The sequence below is a fragment of the Seriola lalandi genome, unplaced genomic scaffold (genome assembly GCF_002814215.2).
Source record: "Seriola lalandi dorsalis isolate HSWRI2012SDOR001 ecotype SW California unplaced genomic scaffold, Sedor1 jcf7180002054795, whole genome shotgun sequence".
NCBI classification, from domain to species: domain Eukaryota; kingdom Metazoa; phylum Chordata; class Actinopteri; order Carangiformes; family Carangidae; genus Seriola; species Seriola lalandi.
Window position 1 is genome coordinate 5,309,606 of NW_019525348.1, and position 19,986 is coordinate 5,329,591.

General features: G+C 39.7%; 1 protein-coding gene across 2 annotated transcripts; it reads right to left on the reverse strand.

Moving 5' to 3' along the window:
* Positions 1 to 65: 65 nt before the first annotated feature.
* On the reverse strand, positions 66 to 19,937 carry tmem63ba (transmembrane protein 63Ba). 2 transcript variants are annotated; one of them, XM_023425805.2, is made up of 24 exons: positions 19,587 to 19,937; positions 13,823 to 14,042; positions 13,460 to 13,539; positions 11,293 to 11,334; positions 10,033 to 10,123; positions 9,877 to 9,914; positions 9,602 to 9,744; positions 8,774 to 8,825; positions 8,563 to 8,671; positions 8,402 to 8,472; positions 7,766 to 7,846; positions 7,525 to 7,648; positions 6,544 to 6,677; positions 6,282 to 6,419; positions 5,917 to 6,070; positions 5,614 to 5,720; positions 5,397 to 5,483; positions 5,213 to 5,278; positions 4,789 to 4,951; positions 4,368 to 4,473; positions 4,014 to 4,181; positions 3,771 to 3,886; positions 3,594 to 3,665; positions 66 to 3,243 (listed from the first exon to the last, which is right to left on the reverse strand). In XM_023425805.2, the coding sequence occupies exons 2-24, from the start codon at positions 14,015 to 14,017 to the stop codon at positions 3,064 to 3,066; spliced, it is 2,517 nt and encodes an 838-aa protein (XP_023281573.1). In that variant the 5' UTR covers positions 14,018 to 14,042; positions 19,587 to 19,937; the 3' UTR covers positions 66 to 3,063. The 2 variants fall into 2 exon arrangements, with proteins under 2 accessions (XP_023281573.1, XP_023281574.1); XM_023425806.2 differs by lacking the exon at positions 11,293 to 11,334.
* Positions 19,938 to 19,986: the final 49 nt, after the last annotated feature.

A 19,986-nucleotide genomic window follows, 5' to 3' on the forward strand; every position in this document is an offset into this window, starting at 1 on the left:
CTTTTCGTGTGTGGGAAGGAAAATGTGTTGTTGCTGTTGAATTGAAACTCTTCAAGTGGACAGACTTGATTAAATACAGATTTATTGTTCAAAGAGCTGGGGGGAAGCAGATATACAGTATATATGTATATACATATATATATCTGTTGTACAGACGGCCCTTTGAAAAGGATGAAAAAATGAGACAGTCAAATGCTGAGATCTGCTATTGTTACTCTTCCTATCTAGAAAAATGTAAAACTAAAAAAAGCAAAGCTCACAAAAACACATTCTAGCTGTGCAGTTTTGAGACACAGAAACGTTTTACTGCCCATTTTTAACACAAAGTAGAAACAAGCTGATAACTTCTATTAATAGTCTTTGACTGTTGGTGACAAAAAACAATGCATCTATTTCCAGTTAGTCCCGCTGTCTATACAGATCTTATGAAGATAATATAAAATCCATCATGAGGATCGTAACTAGCAAAAGACTGCTACCTGGAAATCATTGCAACCATCAGACTGACAAATGAAGATCTGTACTCAAATGAAAAGCCATAACATGGGACAGGACACCAGTTAGTTTTGTTGTAGTATAAAACAAGTTCTGGTTATCTTAGTGAACCGTCCTTTCGAAGCTGTTTAAATACAGCCATCACACTTTTATTACTTTAGCCACTTTCAACTTACCAAAAAAGTTGTGGAATTAACGTACATTCAGTGTTTTAAAAACTGAAGTTGTTAGACAAGATGAGATTTTTAAGCATCTCCCTCGGAGCTGGACAGTATGTGTTATTTTGACAGAACACATTCAGAGATTTCAAGATATCTCAGAGGTATAAAAATGAAGAGGTATAAAAAATAAAATCACCTTATCATGACCAGAAGAGCACCAGAGTCAATGGTGTCTGACAATTCTCTTGTTTTTACCACAATAATATACCCATATGTAGTGCTAAAATACCCATGGACAAATTATGGAAACAGTTTAGGTTCACCGTTGTCGTTGTCACACCCATATGGGGTGTGCCCTTCTCTGTCAGTCATATAAGTGAAAGTAAGATTAGTGCACATTTCCCACAATGGCTCTCTGAGCAGCTGGATAATACATTTTTTTAATATTATGGACCAATGATAATAATTGGCCCATAGTGACAGACTGTAGTGGTTCTTTGTCTGCAGCACTTTGCCTTTCTTTTTCAACAATCGTCTTTATGTTTAATGGGGCAGCTCACAGTGTACAGAAAAAAGAGGCTTCTTAAATCCTGAGTAAGGTAATAACTGCATGGGCACTGTGTTTCACATGAGAATTTGTTACTTGGTGTTTGCTCTGTTAAAGCAGATATTTGTGTCTGAATGTTGTTGAACCTGAAAAGAAGCTGCTTCACATGGCTGAGGCAGATCAGGAAAATGTTGTAGTGCATCCCTATTTCTCTGCCAGAGGCCTTACAGAGCTGGTCGGTGGATCTGCAAATGGAATGTACAATTGTGGGGGGATATGTAAGTACTTCATAAAAACAACATAATGAATATATTTTCTATTTTGTTATCAATGGGTGATTGGGAGTGGGGGTGGCGACAGTGTTCAATATCATACAGTTAAGGTTTGAACATGAGTATGACAATAAATAGAACTGGACCACTGGTGTAACTGCTAAACTTTCTTGTGTGGTCTTGCCCAAGATTTGATATGTTATCCCAAAAACTGCGCAGCTGAGTTCACCAATCTAAAACTCAGCACTGAGTACTGGCAAAATGGGAAAACGTAACAATGCTCAATGACAGCTGGAACTTACAGTATGCTACCTACACCATGACGCATCTACACAAAACATTGAAGAGGACCTGACAGAGGGCTGAGTGGTAAGATATGGATTACCTCATTCATAAAACTAGCAGTAGCCACCTAAACTGAATGCTAATTCGAAAATCTCTACATACATATGTAAACATGGGAAAAAAAGATAACAATGAGAACAACATATAAAGAGAACTAGTCACAATGAGTATCTCTGAAACCGACTCAGAAAACCCCCCCAAAAGGCCTTTCTCTCCATCCTCTGAGCCACACAAAAGAATCAGCAGGGTCTTGGCCTCCTGTCCTTCTGCAGCAGCCGTGCAAGGATTGTCCCCTAATGGGGGCAGCATCAGTAGCAGCAGTCCTACAGCAGTACCAACAAAGGCTCAGGGACTGAATGCCAAAAATTATCATTATCAATGTAGTGTACCAAGAGATGAATTAGCCTCTTCCACAGTTTAGGGATGTATCAAGCTTATTAACATTTAAAATTCCATGCCTACAAATAAATACCATGTCAAACAAGGTTATTTCACAAATCTAGAGTTTTGTAGCAGTAGTGTCAAAGCGTCCAGGAGTGTTAGTAGCAATGATTTTTTTTCTTTTTTTTGTTTTTTTCTGAAAGGCTTCTATGGAATTGGAAGAAGTTTTGAGACCACCATATCTGCACAGAACAAGCTACCTGCTCGTGTGGAAAACTCTTCTCTTGCTCTCCTCTCTTATAAGCTGCTTATTCAGGGGAAGCATCTAGTGCAGACAATTAGAGATACTGGCAAAAGGATTATGGGAAAATCCCTCCACCCTTTGCAATTGAAGGCATGCTGTACTACAGTACCATGGTGAAACTCGAGCTTATCGGACAGGTCCTCTCTTTGAAGTGCAATATGTTAAGGAAATACAGACAGAATACTCCCCTTACATGACAAGGCAAAAATATTCATTTGTGCATTAGTGTCTTTCTTTCACGGGTCCATGTGTAGTGTTTCAGGATGTGCCTCAGCTACATCGGAGCAGAAAGACGTTGCTGCCCTTACACTGTCAAGAGTACATCCCTTCTGCAGGTGCACAGAAGATGTGGTTTGATGAGACCCAGTGTAGGAAACGCAAGAGTCCTTGAGCAACAATCCATTAAATCCTTAGTAGACAGTGTGCTTATGTTAGTGTGAAGTCCCTCGATGGAGGTTGAGATGCTTTGGAGAACTGTTGGTTCAGTTCCTAGTTTAATTCACATGTTCAGTGCACTCCTCAAGTTAACTTAGGGGATTTTTTAAAGTCCGGACAGTATCACTGATGCACTTCATTATCAATGAGGCTGTCCTCACCAGACTGGAAGTCCTCATTCAGGCCATTTTCAACATTGATTATTTCCTCGTCCTGCGAGGACCCCTGGCCATCGTCCTCGCCACTGCCTGAGCCAGCCTCCTCTGAATTTGGGTCTTGAAGTACCTGAGCAATGTACATTTGCTGTAGGGGAGAAAATGAAATAAAACACAATGTTAAAGTCTGAATGCAAGTTCATATTACAAAAAAGGTTGTTTATCTCTTTGTTCTGTCAAATCTTTGGTCTTAGTAGAGTTTTTGTGTTCTTGTGTACATATGGAACATCTGATTGACTTTGTACTTCATGCCTTGTGACATAGCTCAAGTCAAAACTTTGGATAAATTAAGTCACTTTTGCATAGGAACTAAAAGTGTGTAACCCATGTTTTCCTTTCTTTTTGACCCCATGGTCATCCCCCCCATGGCCATGTTTCTTTTCACTGTTTGATGCTGAGGCACATGCTGATATTATATAAACATGACTGAATACATACTGCTGCCCTGTTAGCGGCAGAAGCGCACACTGGACGTCCATTCTCCAATCCATCAATCTCCTGGGTGTCAATCTGAGACAGAAAACACACATTTAACACAAGCAGCTGAATATAAAGCCTGTGTGAAATACTGGCATTAAGAATTCAGAAAACAAAAAGTGATGAATACTTGATTACCTTGTAGTTGTGAGCACTGAGATATTTAAAATGTCCAAAGCAGACGTGAGAGAGGCAGACAATGATTGTGATGATCAAAACTACGAACGTGAACATGGACGTTGCGGCTGAAAACCCTGGGGGAAAAAAAGTGGAGGGACACTTGTTTAACATGTGGTTTATGTCGGAGTGGCTTGTATACTGTAAATAAATGTGGGCATGTGTTAGGACAGTAGTGGCCTGCAGATGGAGTCCTCTTCTTACCCGAGCGAACAGTGGAGAAGAACAGAAGCCAAAAGAGACAGAGAATAGGAGCAGCCACCACTTGGTTGACAGCTCCAGAATGGATCTTCTTGTCCAGTTTGGATGGCAGATAGGCGTAGTACATGTTGTACCTGTCTGCTAGGTGTTTCAGCAGCATGTACATCAGCCCTGCACAGACACAGGACAATCAGTGGAAGTAATCCAATTAGGCCTGCTGATAAGCTTCCGTATAAAGAACAGAACCACTCTATACTGCCTGCCCTCTGTATGTTCCTCCTGCAGTCATTTAATCAGCGCACTATCAAGATGTGAAACAGCAGTAACCCAGCAGGGATACTAAATGGTAGCACTCACCAAAAGGGACGATGATTGGGCAGGTGATGCTATAGGTCATAACCACAGTGAAGACACACATCATCCAAGCATAAGCTGCCCCGAACTGGAACTCATAGGCTTGGTGCTATGGAGACACGATGACAAGATATTAAAGAAAATTCTAAATCTATTGATTAACATAGTAAAAAACAAGTCCACCTTAAAATCATAGCAGAGATTCTCATTTATTATGTATTGTATGACATTAAAGTCTTGGCTTTGTGATTTTATCTGCTTAATTGTCATGTTCATATACACAACAACGAAACCATTACTTTCTCATTCAGTTTCAGAGTAGATGTTCATGTAAGAGATCACTTATTCTGCTATTAAGTTTTGAACTAATGTGTTTCACATGGACCCATGAATAATTTGAACTTGGCAAAGAACAAGGACTAACCCTTTTGACGTTCCTCCGCTCAGCTGCAGAGCGAGCCAGGCAGAGGCGGATCATGTACATGAGCAGACCCGGGATCCTCAGCAGGTCCATGGCATTTCCAATGAATGCAGACGCAATGACATAGTTCACAAAGAAGGCTCCATTGTCAGGAAGGAACACACACCTAAAGAGCAAAGAAAAAGGTCTATATCACTAGAGACTGAAAAGGACAGGCTCAAACTGAAGTAAACACATTACTGCAGAAACTAATTTAATTCCACATTAAATTAACTATATGAGACCTAGCTGCGGTATTTCTAAATGAGTTGATTATAATAATGTCCCAAACAAACTGGACTTTAAATGCTGTATATTTACAGCCTGTTCTGCTTTGTGCTAAGTGCTATGGAGTTGTATTCAACATCCATAAAAATCTGCTACTTACTCAAATCTCACTTTAGCATCTGCCAAGAATCTTTTGTCAAACAGCCAGCGGAAGAAAACATCCAAACTGCAAGGATACAAGAAAAGAGAGGAATCACCTAATATATTTAGGGTGACGAAAATGAAGTGATGTATACATTTACATTTAATTGTATTGAAAGTAATATTTAAAAAATGTGCTATACCTGCTGAGTCCTAGGGAGGGCAGCAACAGGACCATGAAGATCAAGAAAGTATAACACTTATGCATTGTGGTCCTGTTCTCTCCTGAGCTATAAGACCAAATGAAATTTACACATTACAACAGACACAACACACTCGAACAACCTCAACATCAAATGGGAATAAAGACAATAGGACTCTCTAAAGTGACTGACTGATTGCAGAAAGTGTGACTCATACCGGGTCCAGTGGGCTTCGAAGAAGGCAGAGTAGTAGACAATAGTAGGAAGTAAGGCAGAAAAGGACCACAGAAGGAGGGTGGGGAAGAACTGGGTGATGATTGGATTCTGGAGGACAGATCAGAAAGACATGGACATGTTGTGTCAAGAAACAAGAGTGGTGAATTCCTGCTGACTTGTGACAGCTCTGACTTAAATGCTGTTAGAGCTTATTTTGTTCTTCTCCTTCAGTGTCTCTTGAAATAATTCCTCTGTTTCATTATGGTAATGACAGAGATGCCTGAACTGAACTTTGAACACTCACATTGAGGTACTCCACTGGTTTGGTAACATTGAACTTGTCCATGGTGGAGATGATGATGGCTGGGGTGGTGAGGAAGAACAGGAGGATGAACAGGACACAGTTGATGATCAAGCAGCGGATCCACCAGGAAAATCCTCCCACTGACAGATGCTCCCTGTGGGATAAAGGTTATGTAGCGGTTAGACTGACACTGGGTGATGACCCACAGTTATGGATACAGCTGGCCAGTAAACTGATACTGCAGCTCAAAAACCGTTTTTTCATCTGGTGTGAGAAAATCTCTTCAAAGTGAACTGAAGTTCAATTATAACTCAACGTGATATTAAGAACGTAGTAAAGAAAATGTGACTTGAATGTGTTCTTACCAGTAGACATTTTGTGGATCAGGGGCGTAGCTGACAGTCCAGTTGTGTGTGTGCAGTTTGGTGCTGAACTGAGAGCTCTTGGGCTCCCGACGACAGTGACAACCCTGACACTTGCAAGCATTAAAGTCCTTCAAAATTCTGAGAACAGATATCAACGCAAACGACACATGTTGAGGTGGGTCAAGAGGAATGTAATATGTCAATTTAAAAATAATACCACGGACACACATTCACTTATTTTACCATGTGTAAATGAACTTACATGGCAGTAATGGACTCATTCTGAAAGGTGACAAAGGCCATTCCTAAAGGTTTCCTGTTGACCTTCTCTCTCTCTTTCCTGTAGTCCTCTTTCAGCTGTCCATCCAGCTTGGTGTAGTAACCCACTGCCTCCTCCTGTGAAGGACATTAACATTTAATCATTCTGTGATGTTTGTTTTTATTTTACTTTATCCTCATTGCCATCACCTTAGATTACAGTTATAGTGAATATCAGTTAATACACAGGGTTAGTATAATGATATATATATATATATATATATATATATACACATATATATAATTTAACCAGTGGTGGAGACAATTGACCAACATTTATTTTTAAATTGAACAAAAGGCAGTCTGTATTTTGGAAAATATGGGGTCCCTACATGAATACAATACTGAATGGCTAAACAAGGAGAAGTTGACAATGTTAATGTATGTAAGATGTTACCATCAAGGTTTTTGAGAGAGATGGCCTATATTTTATGTCAAACTGAATGATGCTGTTGTTTGCCCAATAGGGTGTTATCAGTATATGGGAGAGATGGCCAGAGTTATTTAAACAGGAATGATAGGAATCTAACAGCTTACATGTTATTAGTACTGGAGGTGTGAGTAGAACCCATAAGCTTAGTTGTACTTGCCCTGGCTGTCACTATCTGCTACTAACATTTTGATATAGGAGTAATAATTATATTTACCACTTATATTAATGTTACAGTTGTTCATAGGTAATTACCTTACCCTATGTTTCTTTTTTTTAATACACCCGTAAGCATTGGCATTTTCAAATATATTTACTATTGAAAATATGTTATCTTTGTGGCTATTGTAGGAGCAGTTGTTTTTCCTGCTTAGCCCTGCTTCTCCACAAATCAAAACTCAGCTAGATGTCTTCCTTATCTTGCTGTTAGTATCAGCTTGTAAACAAGTTTTAGGAGTGTGTAATTCTGAGATAAAGTTACGATGTTAGTCTGACCCGCTCGCAGCCTTTGATGACGCAACAGCAGAGGTGTCCACAGGGCTTTGGATTGATCATGGTGGTAATATGCTCCTTGGCCTGAAGGTCAAGGAAGAATTTCTTGTTGCGCTCTGCTTTCTTCCTGCATACAAAACATTAGCTGTGTCAAACTGAAGGAGGACTATTTCAGTGAAACAGGCTCAGGTCCTGGAGCCATTAAGACATCACATTCACACACTAATGGTTGAAACATTGTTACCTTTCAGAGTTAAGATACATCAGCCTGGCCACATCGTAACAGATCCGAGCTTCCAGTACAACACAGTTTTCATATGCATGCCTTTGAGAGAAGGACAGGGAGGGAGAAGGTGAAAGACCGGATACATTTACAGAAGTACAAATGTACAGTGCAATACTTACACATTGTTGACATCAAGGGCAGTGTATTTACAGTAGTTGACATCTCTGTACTGTATTATAATAACATTAGCAAGACCAAAAATGGTGAAGTGGGTGGAAGGGGTGTTGCTCAACCGTGGAGGGGCTTTTGCAGTGGACCAAAGATAAGGTTTTGGTTAACACTATTTGGCCGAGTAGGAGTTGAGCCAAGCACCCCCTCCTCGGTCTCGACACATGACTTGCATAACCCTGCTCATCTGGCTTCTATTATGGACAATTACACATATAGGCCTGTCATTGTCTGATCCCAGCCATAAGGAAGAGGACAAACCAGCTGCTTTTAACAAGAAAAGGCATGGCTCTCATACGCCTTAATACAGTTACTGCACAGCTAAAACCCATGACGACAGTGCGGTGTAACCTTTTTATAAGAAGACAGATTTAAGCATTGAGAGATATTATCTGTGGAGCCAGGACCCCAGTGACAAGTGCTTACTCAAAGTGTTGCTTTATCTCAGTCTCCTCTGCGTATTTGGAGATCCCATTGACAAATAAAGTGCGTTTTACCTGCATGGAAGTAAAGAAAGGGAAGTAATTAGCAACAACATTCAGAACTATGTGTCCAAAAGGAGGATTTTCTGAAAGCATGCCACCCACCAGGTCATCCTCTTTGTAGTGCATCTTGGAGGTGTGCCGTCTCATGCTATACACCGTCAGTAACAGGTAGAGAAATGCAAAGGTGGTGTGTAGCCACAGTAGTGTATTACTGGAGAAATAAAGGGTAAACAGAATTTCATCAGAGGATTAGAAAGTACAACAGAGCAACAGAGTATATGCTAAATAAAGTGAAGGTAAAAGAGCTACTTACTCAGCATTCAAATTTGCTATAGTGGTTCGTCCAAAACTATAGGCATTGTTTTCTGTATAAAAATAATAATAATAATAATATTAATAATAATTCATTGCCACGTATTATATTGTACTGCACTCCAAATAATACAGCAAGGAATGTGGGACATGGTTTATTTTGGTACAGAAGTAAAAGGACATTTTGTTAGAGTAGAGTAATTTCCCCATTAACTACACAAAATGAAAAGTATGCTTTCATAGAAGGCAGAGCAAACTCGTGACAAAAGATAAGAGACGAAGAAAAAAAGACAGGAATAATAAATTCCTGATAAATGATAGAGGCATGATAAATTATGCATTTTAAGGGCAGGTAATTTTATATGGAAGTAAAAAACTCGATTACAGCTGCAGGAAGGAGTTCGGCACCCAGGCTCCATGTTGAACCATTTAGTCACACAGGAAAAAAAAAAGGAAATTGAAAATTCTTTGTATTTGAAAATTGTCAGATTTGTCTGAATCCAAGTATATTTCTTACAACATATTTATTTGGTGTTCTTATTATTTTACAGAATAAAAGCATGGTGCTGTACAGTTGTGTACATAATATAAATATGTAATTTATATATAATATAAATAATATGTTTTTTTGTCTGTTTTTTGTGCTAGAGTAGATGGCAAAGTTTTGTATTATCTGTACATGGGAAGGCAGATTTCTTCATCCGACAGAAAAAGCACAAAGACAGATTAGAAGGAAAGAGGAAGAAGAAAAGAGACCATCAAAAAGAAAATATAAACAAGCTAAAACAAACATACAAGGATCCACTGGTAGTTCATTCAATCAACTCACCAAGCAGGTTTCCCGAGAAGTTAACGGGCAAGATGATGCCCACAGAGAGCACGCCCACCACTACCAGCAGGCCAATGATGTGTCGCTGAAAGGACAAATAATGCACTGCATCCTCACCACACTTCTCCCTTATCTCCTCATCCCTACAGAGAGAACACACCAACAAAGTCACTGATTTAAGGGCAATTCAAAGCAGAAAAAGTGTAATATCCATTTTAATCAGTGTTACACCAATTTCTCTTTTCTTCCAACATGGTGTAAGTAACTTGACTCACTTGATGCGGAAGATAGCAGTTAGCCAGGAGCAGAAACCCTGAGAAAGAAGACAGCAGAGAGCTTAAGGTGCTGTTCCAGTTTTCACATGCAACATACAGTATGTCCTGCACGACAGAACATCTTATTTTATCCTATAAGAACAATAACACACTTACGGTGTCTCTCTGATCAATGTCCACAGAGCTTGAGACTGAGGTGAGCCTTTCATAGCGTTCAGGTGTCTCTGATGTCATGGCAGAGGCCACACTGTGTGTAGAAAACACAACACATTGTATTTGCATGATGTTACACAACTACCAAACATCAGAATGAACCACAAGGGGATGTTAGTTCTTTGCCCTTCATGACAGTGGGATTACCAACAGTATGGAAAGTTGACAAGACAAAACACACACAAACACACGCCCTGAAATGGACTGAAGAGAGTCACCCCTGTTTACCCGGCGTGGGCTCCACACAGGATTTGATTTGGTAAACCAGTCAACCGTAGGAACACTCTCTGCAGCCACATTTCATGCAGCGTTAGGAGTAAGGAGTCTACTTTACACCATCACTGTCAGGGGAAAGGTTGTGATAAAGATAGAAGGTAGCGCTCTAGTCAAAAGAGTATTCACCAAGAAAACAACACAAACCCAGTGGTCATCAAGAGGCAGATTTATGGAGAATGTCCAGCAGAGCCACAGGTTCTCCTGGACATAATACAGCTTCAAGCCCTTATCATTTACTGTATACACATTTGACCTCAGGGAGATCATGTCGGTTCAATTTCTACATAACTGGAAAATATGAAGAGGCCCGTGCTCTGCTGGAATTCGAACATTGGTTCAGTGTTGAACACTACATGAAAGGATGATGTCAGCCAGGGCTCTAAGAGATCTTTACTGGAATGAGGAGAGAACCTGCGGTTCTAAGCCACCATCAGTCCTCCTCTCCCACATTGCTGTGAGGAGGAAGGGCTCATCTCAGCTCTAGTAGACAGGATATACTGTAGGTGCACCATGTAAGGGCCTGTCTATGAACAACCACAGATCAGGGAAGTATTACCTCTCCCTGTAAGCATCCTGTCTGTGCGGCTCATGGGGTGCGCTCAGACAGAAGAAGAAGTCTGTGCTTCATAAAGAGGTCAATACACAGATTAGCACACACAGATCTGATTAGGATAGTGAGAGAGGACAGGGACACCCAACAGCAGAAGTACAAGAGTGGCAATGAGAGGGAGAATAATTAGGAGTCTGGCACTGGGAAACGCCTGGAGAAGGAAGAAAAAAAAAACCCTAAACCATCAAGAGTGAAAAACAGACTGAGAACCATGGTGGCCTGGGCAGAGTGGACAAGAGTTATGAGTTAGCTTAACTACAGAGAGGAAAGGAGAGAAGAAAAAGGCAGTGAGTCTACAATATGGAGATATAACATACTATTCCCGATCATCCAGGCGACTGTACCGTTGATCCATTCGTCTGGTAAAAAGAGAAGCAAAACAAAGCCATTCAGCTCAGTTAAGAGGAAATGGCCCTGTCGGCCAGTACGGGTGCTGTTTCAAAGAAAATCTGGGGAGGCATATTACACTACAGGCATACCAATGAAGGTTTCTGTTCATTCTGGTATACATTATCCTGCCAGATAATTGCATTTATGGCCTATGATTTGATAATAACCCCTTTATTCATTTGAGTTGAGAGTCAAAGCTTATGAAGCTGGAGCCACACACATATCAAAGTTTTATCCCATTTTCAGATGATTAACTGTGTTTCCAAATAAGGAAACATTCACATATCAGAATTTACAAGAATTTAAAAGACAGACAATGATCTCGAGTCAGCACAGGGTCATGAGACAACAAACTACATTTCCTGTGTGTTACAAAAGTGTCCCATGCTGCCACCCCCCTCCCATCCTCCCACCATGCTGCAACCCCACTCTCTGCTCACATGCAGCTGCAAAAATAGTGTAGCTGCAACATCACACAAGCACAGCAGGGGGATGTAGGTGATGGAGCACCGTGTCATGTACTTTTCAGGGTTCACAGTCAAATAGGTCTGTAGCGATGTCTCATCTCCCTCTCTCCCAATTTTGATCAGTCCTTTTGTTTCATCTCATGATGTAGCACTTTAAAACGGAGCAGAAGAATCAGCCCTTGTTAACGGGCTGCTCCCAAAATTTTCTCTTAATTCGATCAGTGTGTAGTCAGTCACAAATTATCCCAATATATCTGGCAGGATATCATCACACATTAGTGGGGAACTACAGTGCATGGGGTTTAGATGCAGACAGTGGTTTTAAAGTGGTCTGGGAAATGGATCTAATGGGGTTTTTATTTATAATTGATAAGTTACTAATCATTCTTCATTTCTTCCTCCATTTCAGACTTATTCCAACAGCAGCCTGGCCTTTCTATTTCAAAGTGAATAAACAATTGTGACAATGCATGAAAATGTCAGTATGCTTTATTGCTATTTAAAGGAAAACTGCTGACGCTGACTTCCTGTCTGGTGCTCCATCTTTGTGATGTCTACTTCTGTTGAAACACACCCACAGAACAAGAATACAGGATTTTTTTCAGTGTTAACTAACATCCAGAATGAACAGCCACCAAGTGCCAGACACTGATAAAACTTATCTTTGGCAGATAAATCAATAAGGGTCAACAGCCACAATGGCTTGTACCTTCTGAGACACTAACATTTGAATGCTGACAAGGCTGCCATAGCCACCCTTTAGTGTAAGCTGTTTTTTGCTGACCTACTACTGACCACCATACACTCTATAACTATAGACAAATCACATTAAATTCCAAAGTTTCATCCACGCTAATGCATTTTTGTTTTACAAATTCTCACCTCTCCTACGTTTACTCCTGGCATCCACACAACTGTGGTGTTTTCAGCCCCTAAAACTGAGACTTCTGGAAACCCTGTTTGAAAACTCTGGGATTGCATTTTAGTCTGGACGGAGACTTTTGGAGACGATGACAAAGAAATATCGCCTCTTGATTGGGTCTTTTTAGTCACAACCACCAGTGGTGAATGCAACGTGGATAACAAATTTCAAGCCTTACTGACAATGTTGTCTTTGCTAGAAGCTGTTGTGTAGTTAAATTCTTCTTTGCTGTTCCCTGTTCGTAATATTTTCTGCAACTAACCAACTGGAGAGTGGACAATCTGCTTGCTGAGGTAATCAATTATATTGAACAGTAATTTCCTCTGCTAAAAAGAATTGTTTTGCCTTAATACATCATCTGGAGTTTAAGTTAACACAAAGTACAAATAACTGATTGACACTTTACAATTGATTATTTTAGCAGATTAATATTTTAGGAAGGTAATTTAGGTTAGCATCTCTTGGCCTGTGAGCCAAACAATTAACTTTGGACAAAGATATCTACCAAATACTAACCATTAACCATCACTGTGAATTCAACATTTGTTACTTGTACAAAGAAATTGTGATGTTAACATATCAAATTTCAGCCATAATTGATATATCAGTGCATGTTGGCCATAATGTTACATGTCATACATATTGTTACATGGCAAAAAACCTTGGTACTGGACCTTCCAGTCTGGACCAATGTGTTCTAATTACCTGTCAGCATCGGTCACCAAAGCAAGGCGCCCGTAGTCCCATGCTACTTTTCTCAAGATGGAGAACACAAACAGCAGCCCCTATAAGTACAGAACAGTGGCTGTCAACATCTCCAGTTCCTTTATTTACATTACAGAAACCTACTGAACAAAGGTTACATAACTGCTTGAAGGTGTTTATCAATTAAGAACACATTCCTGGAAGTATTTCACCTCAGTTCTATGAGTAATGAAGATAACACAAAACACAAAACAATGAAGGGCTAGCACTGCATCATGAATAGGATATTTTGATGAATGGTGCAAAAATTTACTCCTCAGCTGGAGTAACTCGGCACTCCATTGGGCACAGACAAAGACTCACCAAGAAGCACATAAAATCAAGGGCAAGGACGGTTGGTACCCCTCCAAAAGGCAAGCCCTGGAGTACAGTACTGCGAATTCGGGCTGAGTAACAGTAGTCCTTGGTGGAATTGGGCGTGGGCGTCGGGCAGCTCTCCGAATTGGAGCATCCTTCCACTCCCCAGATGGCCATTATTAATATCAACACTCGATGCATCACTCTACTGCAGCATGTTGACAACCTGTAAAGAAACGGTAAAAGCTTTATAACACTTACTATGCTGATTATTACTATTCCATTCGAGCTATATTGGTCACGCTGTATGGCTCTGTCATTGGTAAAATTCTGAAGAGTACCACCCTCCAGTAAAAAAACAGAAATGCAGAGAAGATAGAAATGACTGGAAACTTATATTTGCTGCCCCTTCCTACTGTTGCTGTTATTTCTGTCTAGTCATTAGTCACATGTTCTGCTGTTGCTTTTGACCACATGCGTTGCAACTTAAATCTGCTCGTTTTAAATCACTGTGCACTTTCTGTTCCTTCTTCATGGCCAATATATGTGTCAATGACACATAGTTAACTTTGGTCTGAGTTGAAGAAAAATAACTGTAGTAAAATGAAAGTGCAAATACCAACCAGCAACACCGAGAGACATGTTGCTAGCGAAATGACAAATTTTAATTTCAAGTCCAATATTCTCTCTGACTCTGTCCGCCAACAGCGAAATAAACATCTGCCTTAAGCTTGCAAGATGTTCAAATGTCTTCAGCGGCCACATCCGTTTTTTCTCAGGCAGACAACGTACACTCAGCTTGCCTCTGCTGGGTACAGCCATTTATTGGGGTTTGATGAGAACAGTCTATATTTGGGTTGTACGATGAAAACAACGACCTAAAAGCTGCAGAGTGGTTGAAAATTCAGAGAAACCCTATCTAATTACAATTGGTCATTTAACTCTTGATGCGGGTTTAGGAGTCGGGTGTGTCTAACTCTAACAAATCAGACTTTACAGTGTGGCTTGTTGAAATATCTTTAAATTTTCTAACTTTACTCTCTTCCTTCCAGTCTCTGATGCATTTCAATGAGGAACAACAAGCAGATGACCTAACAAGCAACCTAAAGGCCAATGATGGAAAACATTGACAAAAAATGAATAGTGTATGAGGGAGAATGAGTCATGAGAAATCAATCTTAACATCTTAAGTAAGCCAAGATAGTCCTTTCTCCTGCCCCAGGACAAATGAAGTGAGATATCTTGGTGAGTCCTCCTAACACCAAGGTCCACATTCATCGACACAGACAGAGATGGTCTTGGTCAGGAAACAGGCTTAGATGACCATTTAAACTCCATAGCAAATATGAGGGGCAGGACAAAAGTATAGCTTAGATAAAACACTAGACACCCAATTATTATCTGTGGTCATCTAATGATGTGTCAATATAAGCATACCCACCACCCTGGAGGTGCAAAACAATCCAATCCTGATCTACATGCTATCACGTTTTTAAGGTGTCATATTTCACACAGACTGAACAAAGAGCTTGGAGAGGGCGCGTAGGTGTTCTAGAGAGTGTTGCCGAGTGTGTTTGCACAGTTACACTGCTATATTTGTGCCCTTCGACCCACTATTACCAGCAGCATTCACGATGCTGCTCATCTGCCCTAACACTAACTCATTTATCCGCTCCCTGGAATGCTGTGACATCAGTGGAGAGGGACGCAGCCAGAGCTGAACAATAAGCCGATAGAGACCACAGGGTTCAAATGGCCCGGTCTCAACCCAAGGAGGACACAACATACCCCCCTATGCCTTCAGAAACACTGCTGCAGATCCTGGATCCATCGCCACAGCTCCAGCTGTTTAAGATTCAACACCAACATCTTAAAAATGGCCTAAGCACACTTCACAATCATCACCTAGGTTATAGATATTACTGTATGAGCGTACCTCTAGGCTGCAATGTCAGAGTCATGGTTACTTTTAAAATGTACATAGTATACATCTATACATTTTTCATCATTATGTATTATTAATCTACAGGGGTTGGACACAACAATACACCTGACAATAAAGCACTTATAACTGATTAGCAGGGTTAAGCTGAGTCAACAGCTCTTTGACTCAAAAAGTGTTTTAAGCTGGTATTCATGACAAGATTGCCAATTGTGTTTCTTAAATATCTTTTAAATCATCATTTATTTACATGCAAGTTTACTTGCATTATTTTTCTACACTGCCTTTGTTGGTACATTTGTATGTTGGCAAGCACACCATAGCATGTCCTTGTGCACATGCATGATCCAAGCAAAACAGGAGGCCATGTTGGCTTTTCAAAGTGCTAATAAATGTGTGACACATACATCTGGACCATGACTCCTGACAGCAAACAAGCACAATTTAGGTAGAACATATCAGTTTAAATAGTAACTGATTCCCCAAGTTGATGTTTTCTGAAATCATATCCACTCTCAACTGCTGAGATTTGCAATCAGCTTCAGTTGGATAAAAAAAAAACCAAAAAAAAAACCAATATCACCTAAATTCTAGATTGTAAACAAATTGTAGCCTGTAGCTACAACCTTAAAATTTAGGCAGCACAATGATGAAAGAAGGAATGTATTTTGTGTATTTTGCAAATCCTATCTGCTATTCATTTTAAATCTATAACTTTAACTTAATCAACTTAACAGATTTTCATATTCTATGACTAGTGTAACAACCCACATTGCACACAAATGTCTAAAACCAATTAATACTAAAACAGATATTGATTTTATTGTCATTTCAAAGTCTAAAATCATTTTTAAAAGCACTGTTTGATTACAGCATGACTCAGCAGCACAGAAATACTGTGCCACCTTTCCACCTGATGCTAGTTGCCATGATACCATCAGACTGGCACACATTCTCAAAATACAAATAAACATAAAGGGATGAAAGCAGTGAGGGAGAAAATCCCATGCTTGTCCATTTGAAACTCAATCTACAGTGAGTCTGCCGTTTGCTCTACAGCTTAAGCAGGCAAAACAATGTGGTCTGTCTGACTGTTCAGGATAATATATGTCTGCTTGTTTTAGACAAACAACATCCAAGCAAAACATCTATAAGGACAAATGACGGGAAAAAGTCATACAATACAGTGCATTATTCAATTTCATTAAGGCAGCTGTATGTTTATCACATGCTAATTATATAGATGCAGACCTTTTCACTGCCACATGTGCCTCCATGTTAATGTATGGACAAATGAAATTGAAACTGCACAACACTTACTCTACACTACTTTCCATCTACAAATAGCAACTGCAAACATATTGATGACCTTGTGCTTTTTCCATTAGTACGTGAGTCATTATTTATTTAATCTTCATAAGTTAAATATTTAAACAGGCTTTGTGTAATACTCACAGTGGGTTATGAATCAGGTTAGCAGTGGTCAAGCAACATCAACTTGAAATGCTCCACCTTTCTTGGCTAACTAAATAAAACCAAATTTAACAAAGGAGGGACACACACTAGGTGCCTATGTAAATGTAATTGGTTTTTATCATCTCTTTTACACTAGCCTATAATCCAGATATTGACTGGAAACCTTCATGTGGTTGGATAAATCAACCCACTATTATGTGCTCCTTGCAGAAGAGACATTAGCATACTATAAAAGTTCCACTTCCACTAATGTATCTCCAGTGATGTTCACTTCCTGCAACAAGTGCTGGTTAAAAACCATCACTGCGATCATTTTAATAACACACATCTACTGTATAAGACAAAATATTTGATTTGACATGAATTCTCCAACAATGCTACTGGCTGATAAGGATGATTTGACATATTAGCCTTGTTGCTATTAGCCTATTAATAATTGACAACTACCCAGTGTATGAGTTCTCATTATCACAGATTATGACGATGTCAGATTACAGTTTCATAATCATGTCACAGCATGTATGTTAAAACTACACAATACAAAACAAGGAAATGAGGAAAAATGTTAAATGTTGGAGTTGAAATAAAATATCTTTCCCTCCTGACAGATTCTTGCAAACATAATTAGTATTTATTGGTCAAAAATCTTTGTACTAAAACTTCATAAATTGAACAATAGAGAGATCATACCAACATTTAGATTAGATGGATGACATTAAAGTTGATGCTATAGGAGACAAGACTATTATACTGAAAAGAACACAAGTGCACCTAGCTTCTCATCTAAAATCAGCAGCACAACATTGAGTCTGTTGTATAAATTAATTACGTTATCTCTGAAAATGTAATCTTGTTACTGTCACTGAAGTCTACCTTCAAAAGACTGGGGTGTGTTCCATCCAATCTTTTGCTTTTAAAGGGAAGCCTGGACTGATTGAAGACAAAAAGAGCATAAACGACTGCAGCTATTCAAACGATTAATTGTTTTAGTGGTCTATGAAGCAATAATAACTTGCAGTGAGTGGTCGCAGTCTTTTGAATATGAGGTTTAGTGTAATGTGAACAGCTGACTTTTATTATCCATTTCACTGTCATAAGCCATTATAAATTCAAAACTAAGACGATTGGTCAAACTAATCAGGCAATTTTACGACATCACTTTTCATTCTGTTTGTGATGGTTGTTTATCATCATGTTTCACATTTATAGATGCTATGAATGATCAATGCCACAAAATGCAATCCAATCATAAATAGTCAACATTATTCATGTTAAAAATGCACAAATACCCTCAACATTTGGTAAGTAATGAAGCTAGTATGGCACTATTGTACTAAAAAGTAATACTATTTGTATTGTTTTCTTTTATCTTGTATAAAATCAGTATGAGCAGAGGTTAGGGTTAGACTGATACTTCTCCTTGAAAGACCTGCCATCATATTGCATCAATGTCACTAGACCATAGTGTGGCCGATGACCAACATTAAGGCTGCGAGCAGCCAGCTCATGTTTATCCCTTTATAGGCTATGCACAAAGAAACACTTAGGGCATTAACTGTCACAGCCAAGCTCTAACTAGTCCATCATGAAGCCCATGTGTGTGTGAAACATTACAGTTTAGCCTATTAATGTCAAAGATATTCTCTAAATACATCATTGCTCAACCACTGGCTTTAGCTACACAGCTGAGATATGTTAGGAATTACTGATGTTCCGCTGGTTACCTAAAGGTGTGTCTAAACAGCTAAACAGGCAAACTTTAAAACTGTAGCTATATATGCATTATCTAAAATCGTTTCTAGTATCCTAACGTCCATGCAAAAGCAATATCCCAATAGCAGATAGTCAAGCAGTCTTCAAAGTTATTTGAAAAATATCCTGACATCCCGCCTTCACTGATCTACCCCTTCGTGAACACCGGAATATGATTAGTAACAACAAACCAGACATACCCGGGTCTGATGTGGACCAGCAGGCGCTCTTAATCTGGGACTTGTGGTTTCGGGGGGGGGCGGCGCAATATAATAATCGGTAATGACACTGTCTAATTTAAAACAATACAAGAATCCACACAATTGGCAAACCTACTTTCGTTTATTGAGTATAACTTGCATCAATGATGAAAACCAACTTACACTGCTGCTGACATTACTGAAGCTCGTCAACGTTAGCCTAACGCTAATGGTTACGGGATGTGTTTACTCGTTTATTGTTCTAACAACAACCTTTAAATTCACTAACGACGTAGCGCATCGTTATTGGCAGTTAGTTGCCACAACTGTAGAGAACAATCAAACACCTCTGTAGTGAAATAGCAATAAAAACAGTTAATAAATAAGAAAAACTACTTACCTTACTATGATACGCAGCAGGGGTAGAAACTGTCACAATTAGCTAATGTGGGCTAGCAGTCAGCCGTAACGTTGACGTTGCTAACTTAGCCCCTCGATGTAGCAAATAACAGGTGGAGACTGTCTAACGACTGGTGGCTAATTCCCGCATCAAACTGGGTTTGGTTGAACTTCCCCGGCCACAACACTAAAGCTATCCAAATGGCGTTAGTCAGTCAAGCGGCCAAACTGTTAGTAGTGACAGACAGCTCTCCGCTACCTCGGTTATGTCTGTCAGCCGGTTGAACAACTCTCGCTAACCCGACCAGTCCTACTGCAGGCGCAGCCAGTCAGGGTTACAGCGTGACGTACATAGAAGAAGATGAGATAGAGACGCCACACATCTTTCTACGCCATGAGAC

What these genes read in the sequence shown, in the direction of transcription:
- tmem63ba (XM_023425805.2), bottom strand. Translation starts at nt 14,017, where the DNA reads ATGCATCGAGTGTTGATATTAATAATGGCCATCTGGGGAGTGGAAGGA. An exon ending in GATGCTAAAGTGAGATTTGA is followed by an intron (nt 4,952 to 5,212) that starts GTAAGTAGCAGA and finishes TTTGCTCTTTAG; the next exon opens with GTGTGTGTTCCTTCCTGACA. An exon ending in CTGCCGCTAACAGGGCAGCA is followed by an intron (nt 3,244 to 3,593) that starts GTATGTATTCAG and finishes TCTCCCCTACAG; the next exon opens with CAAATGTACATTGCTCAGGT.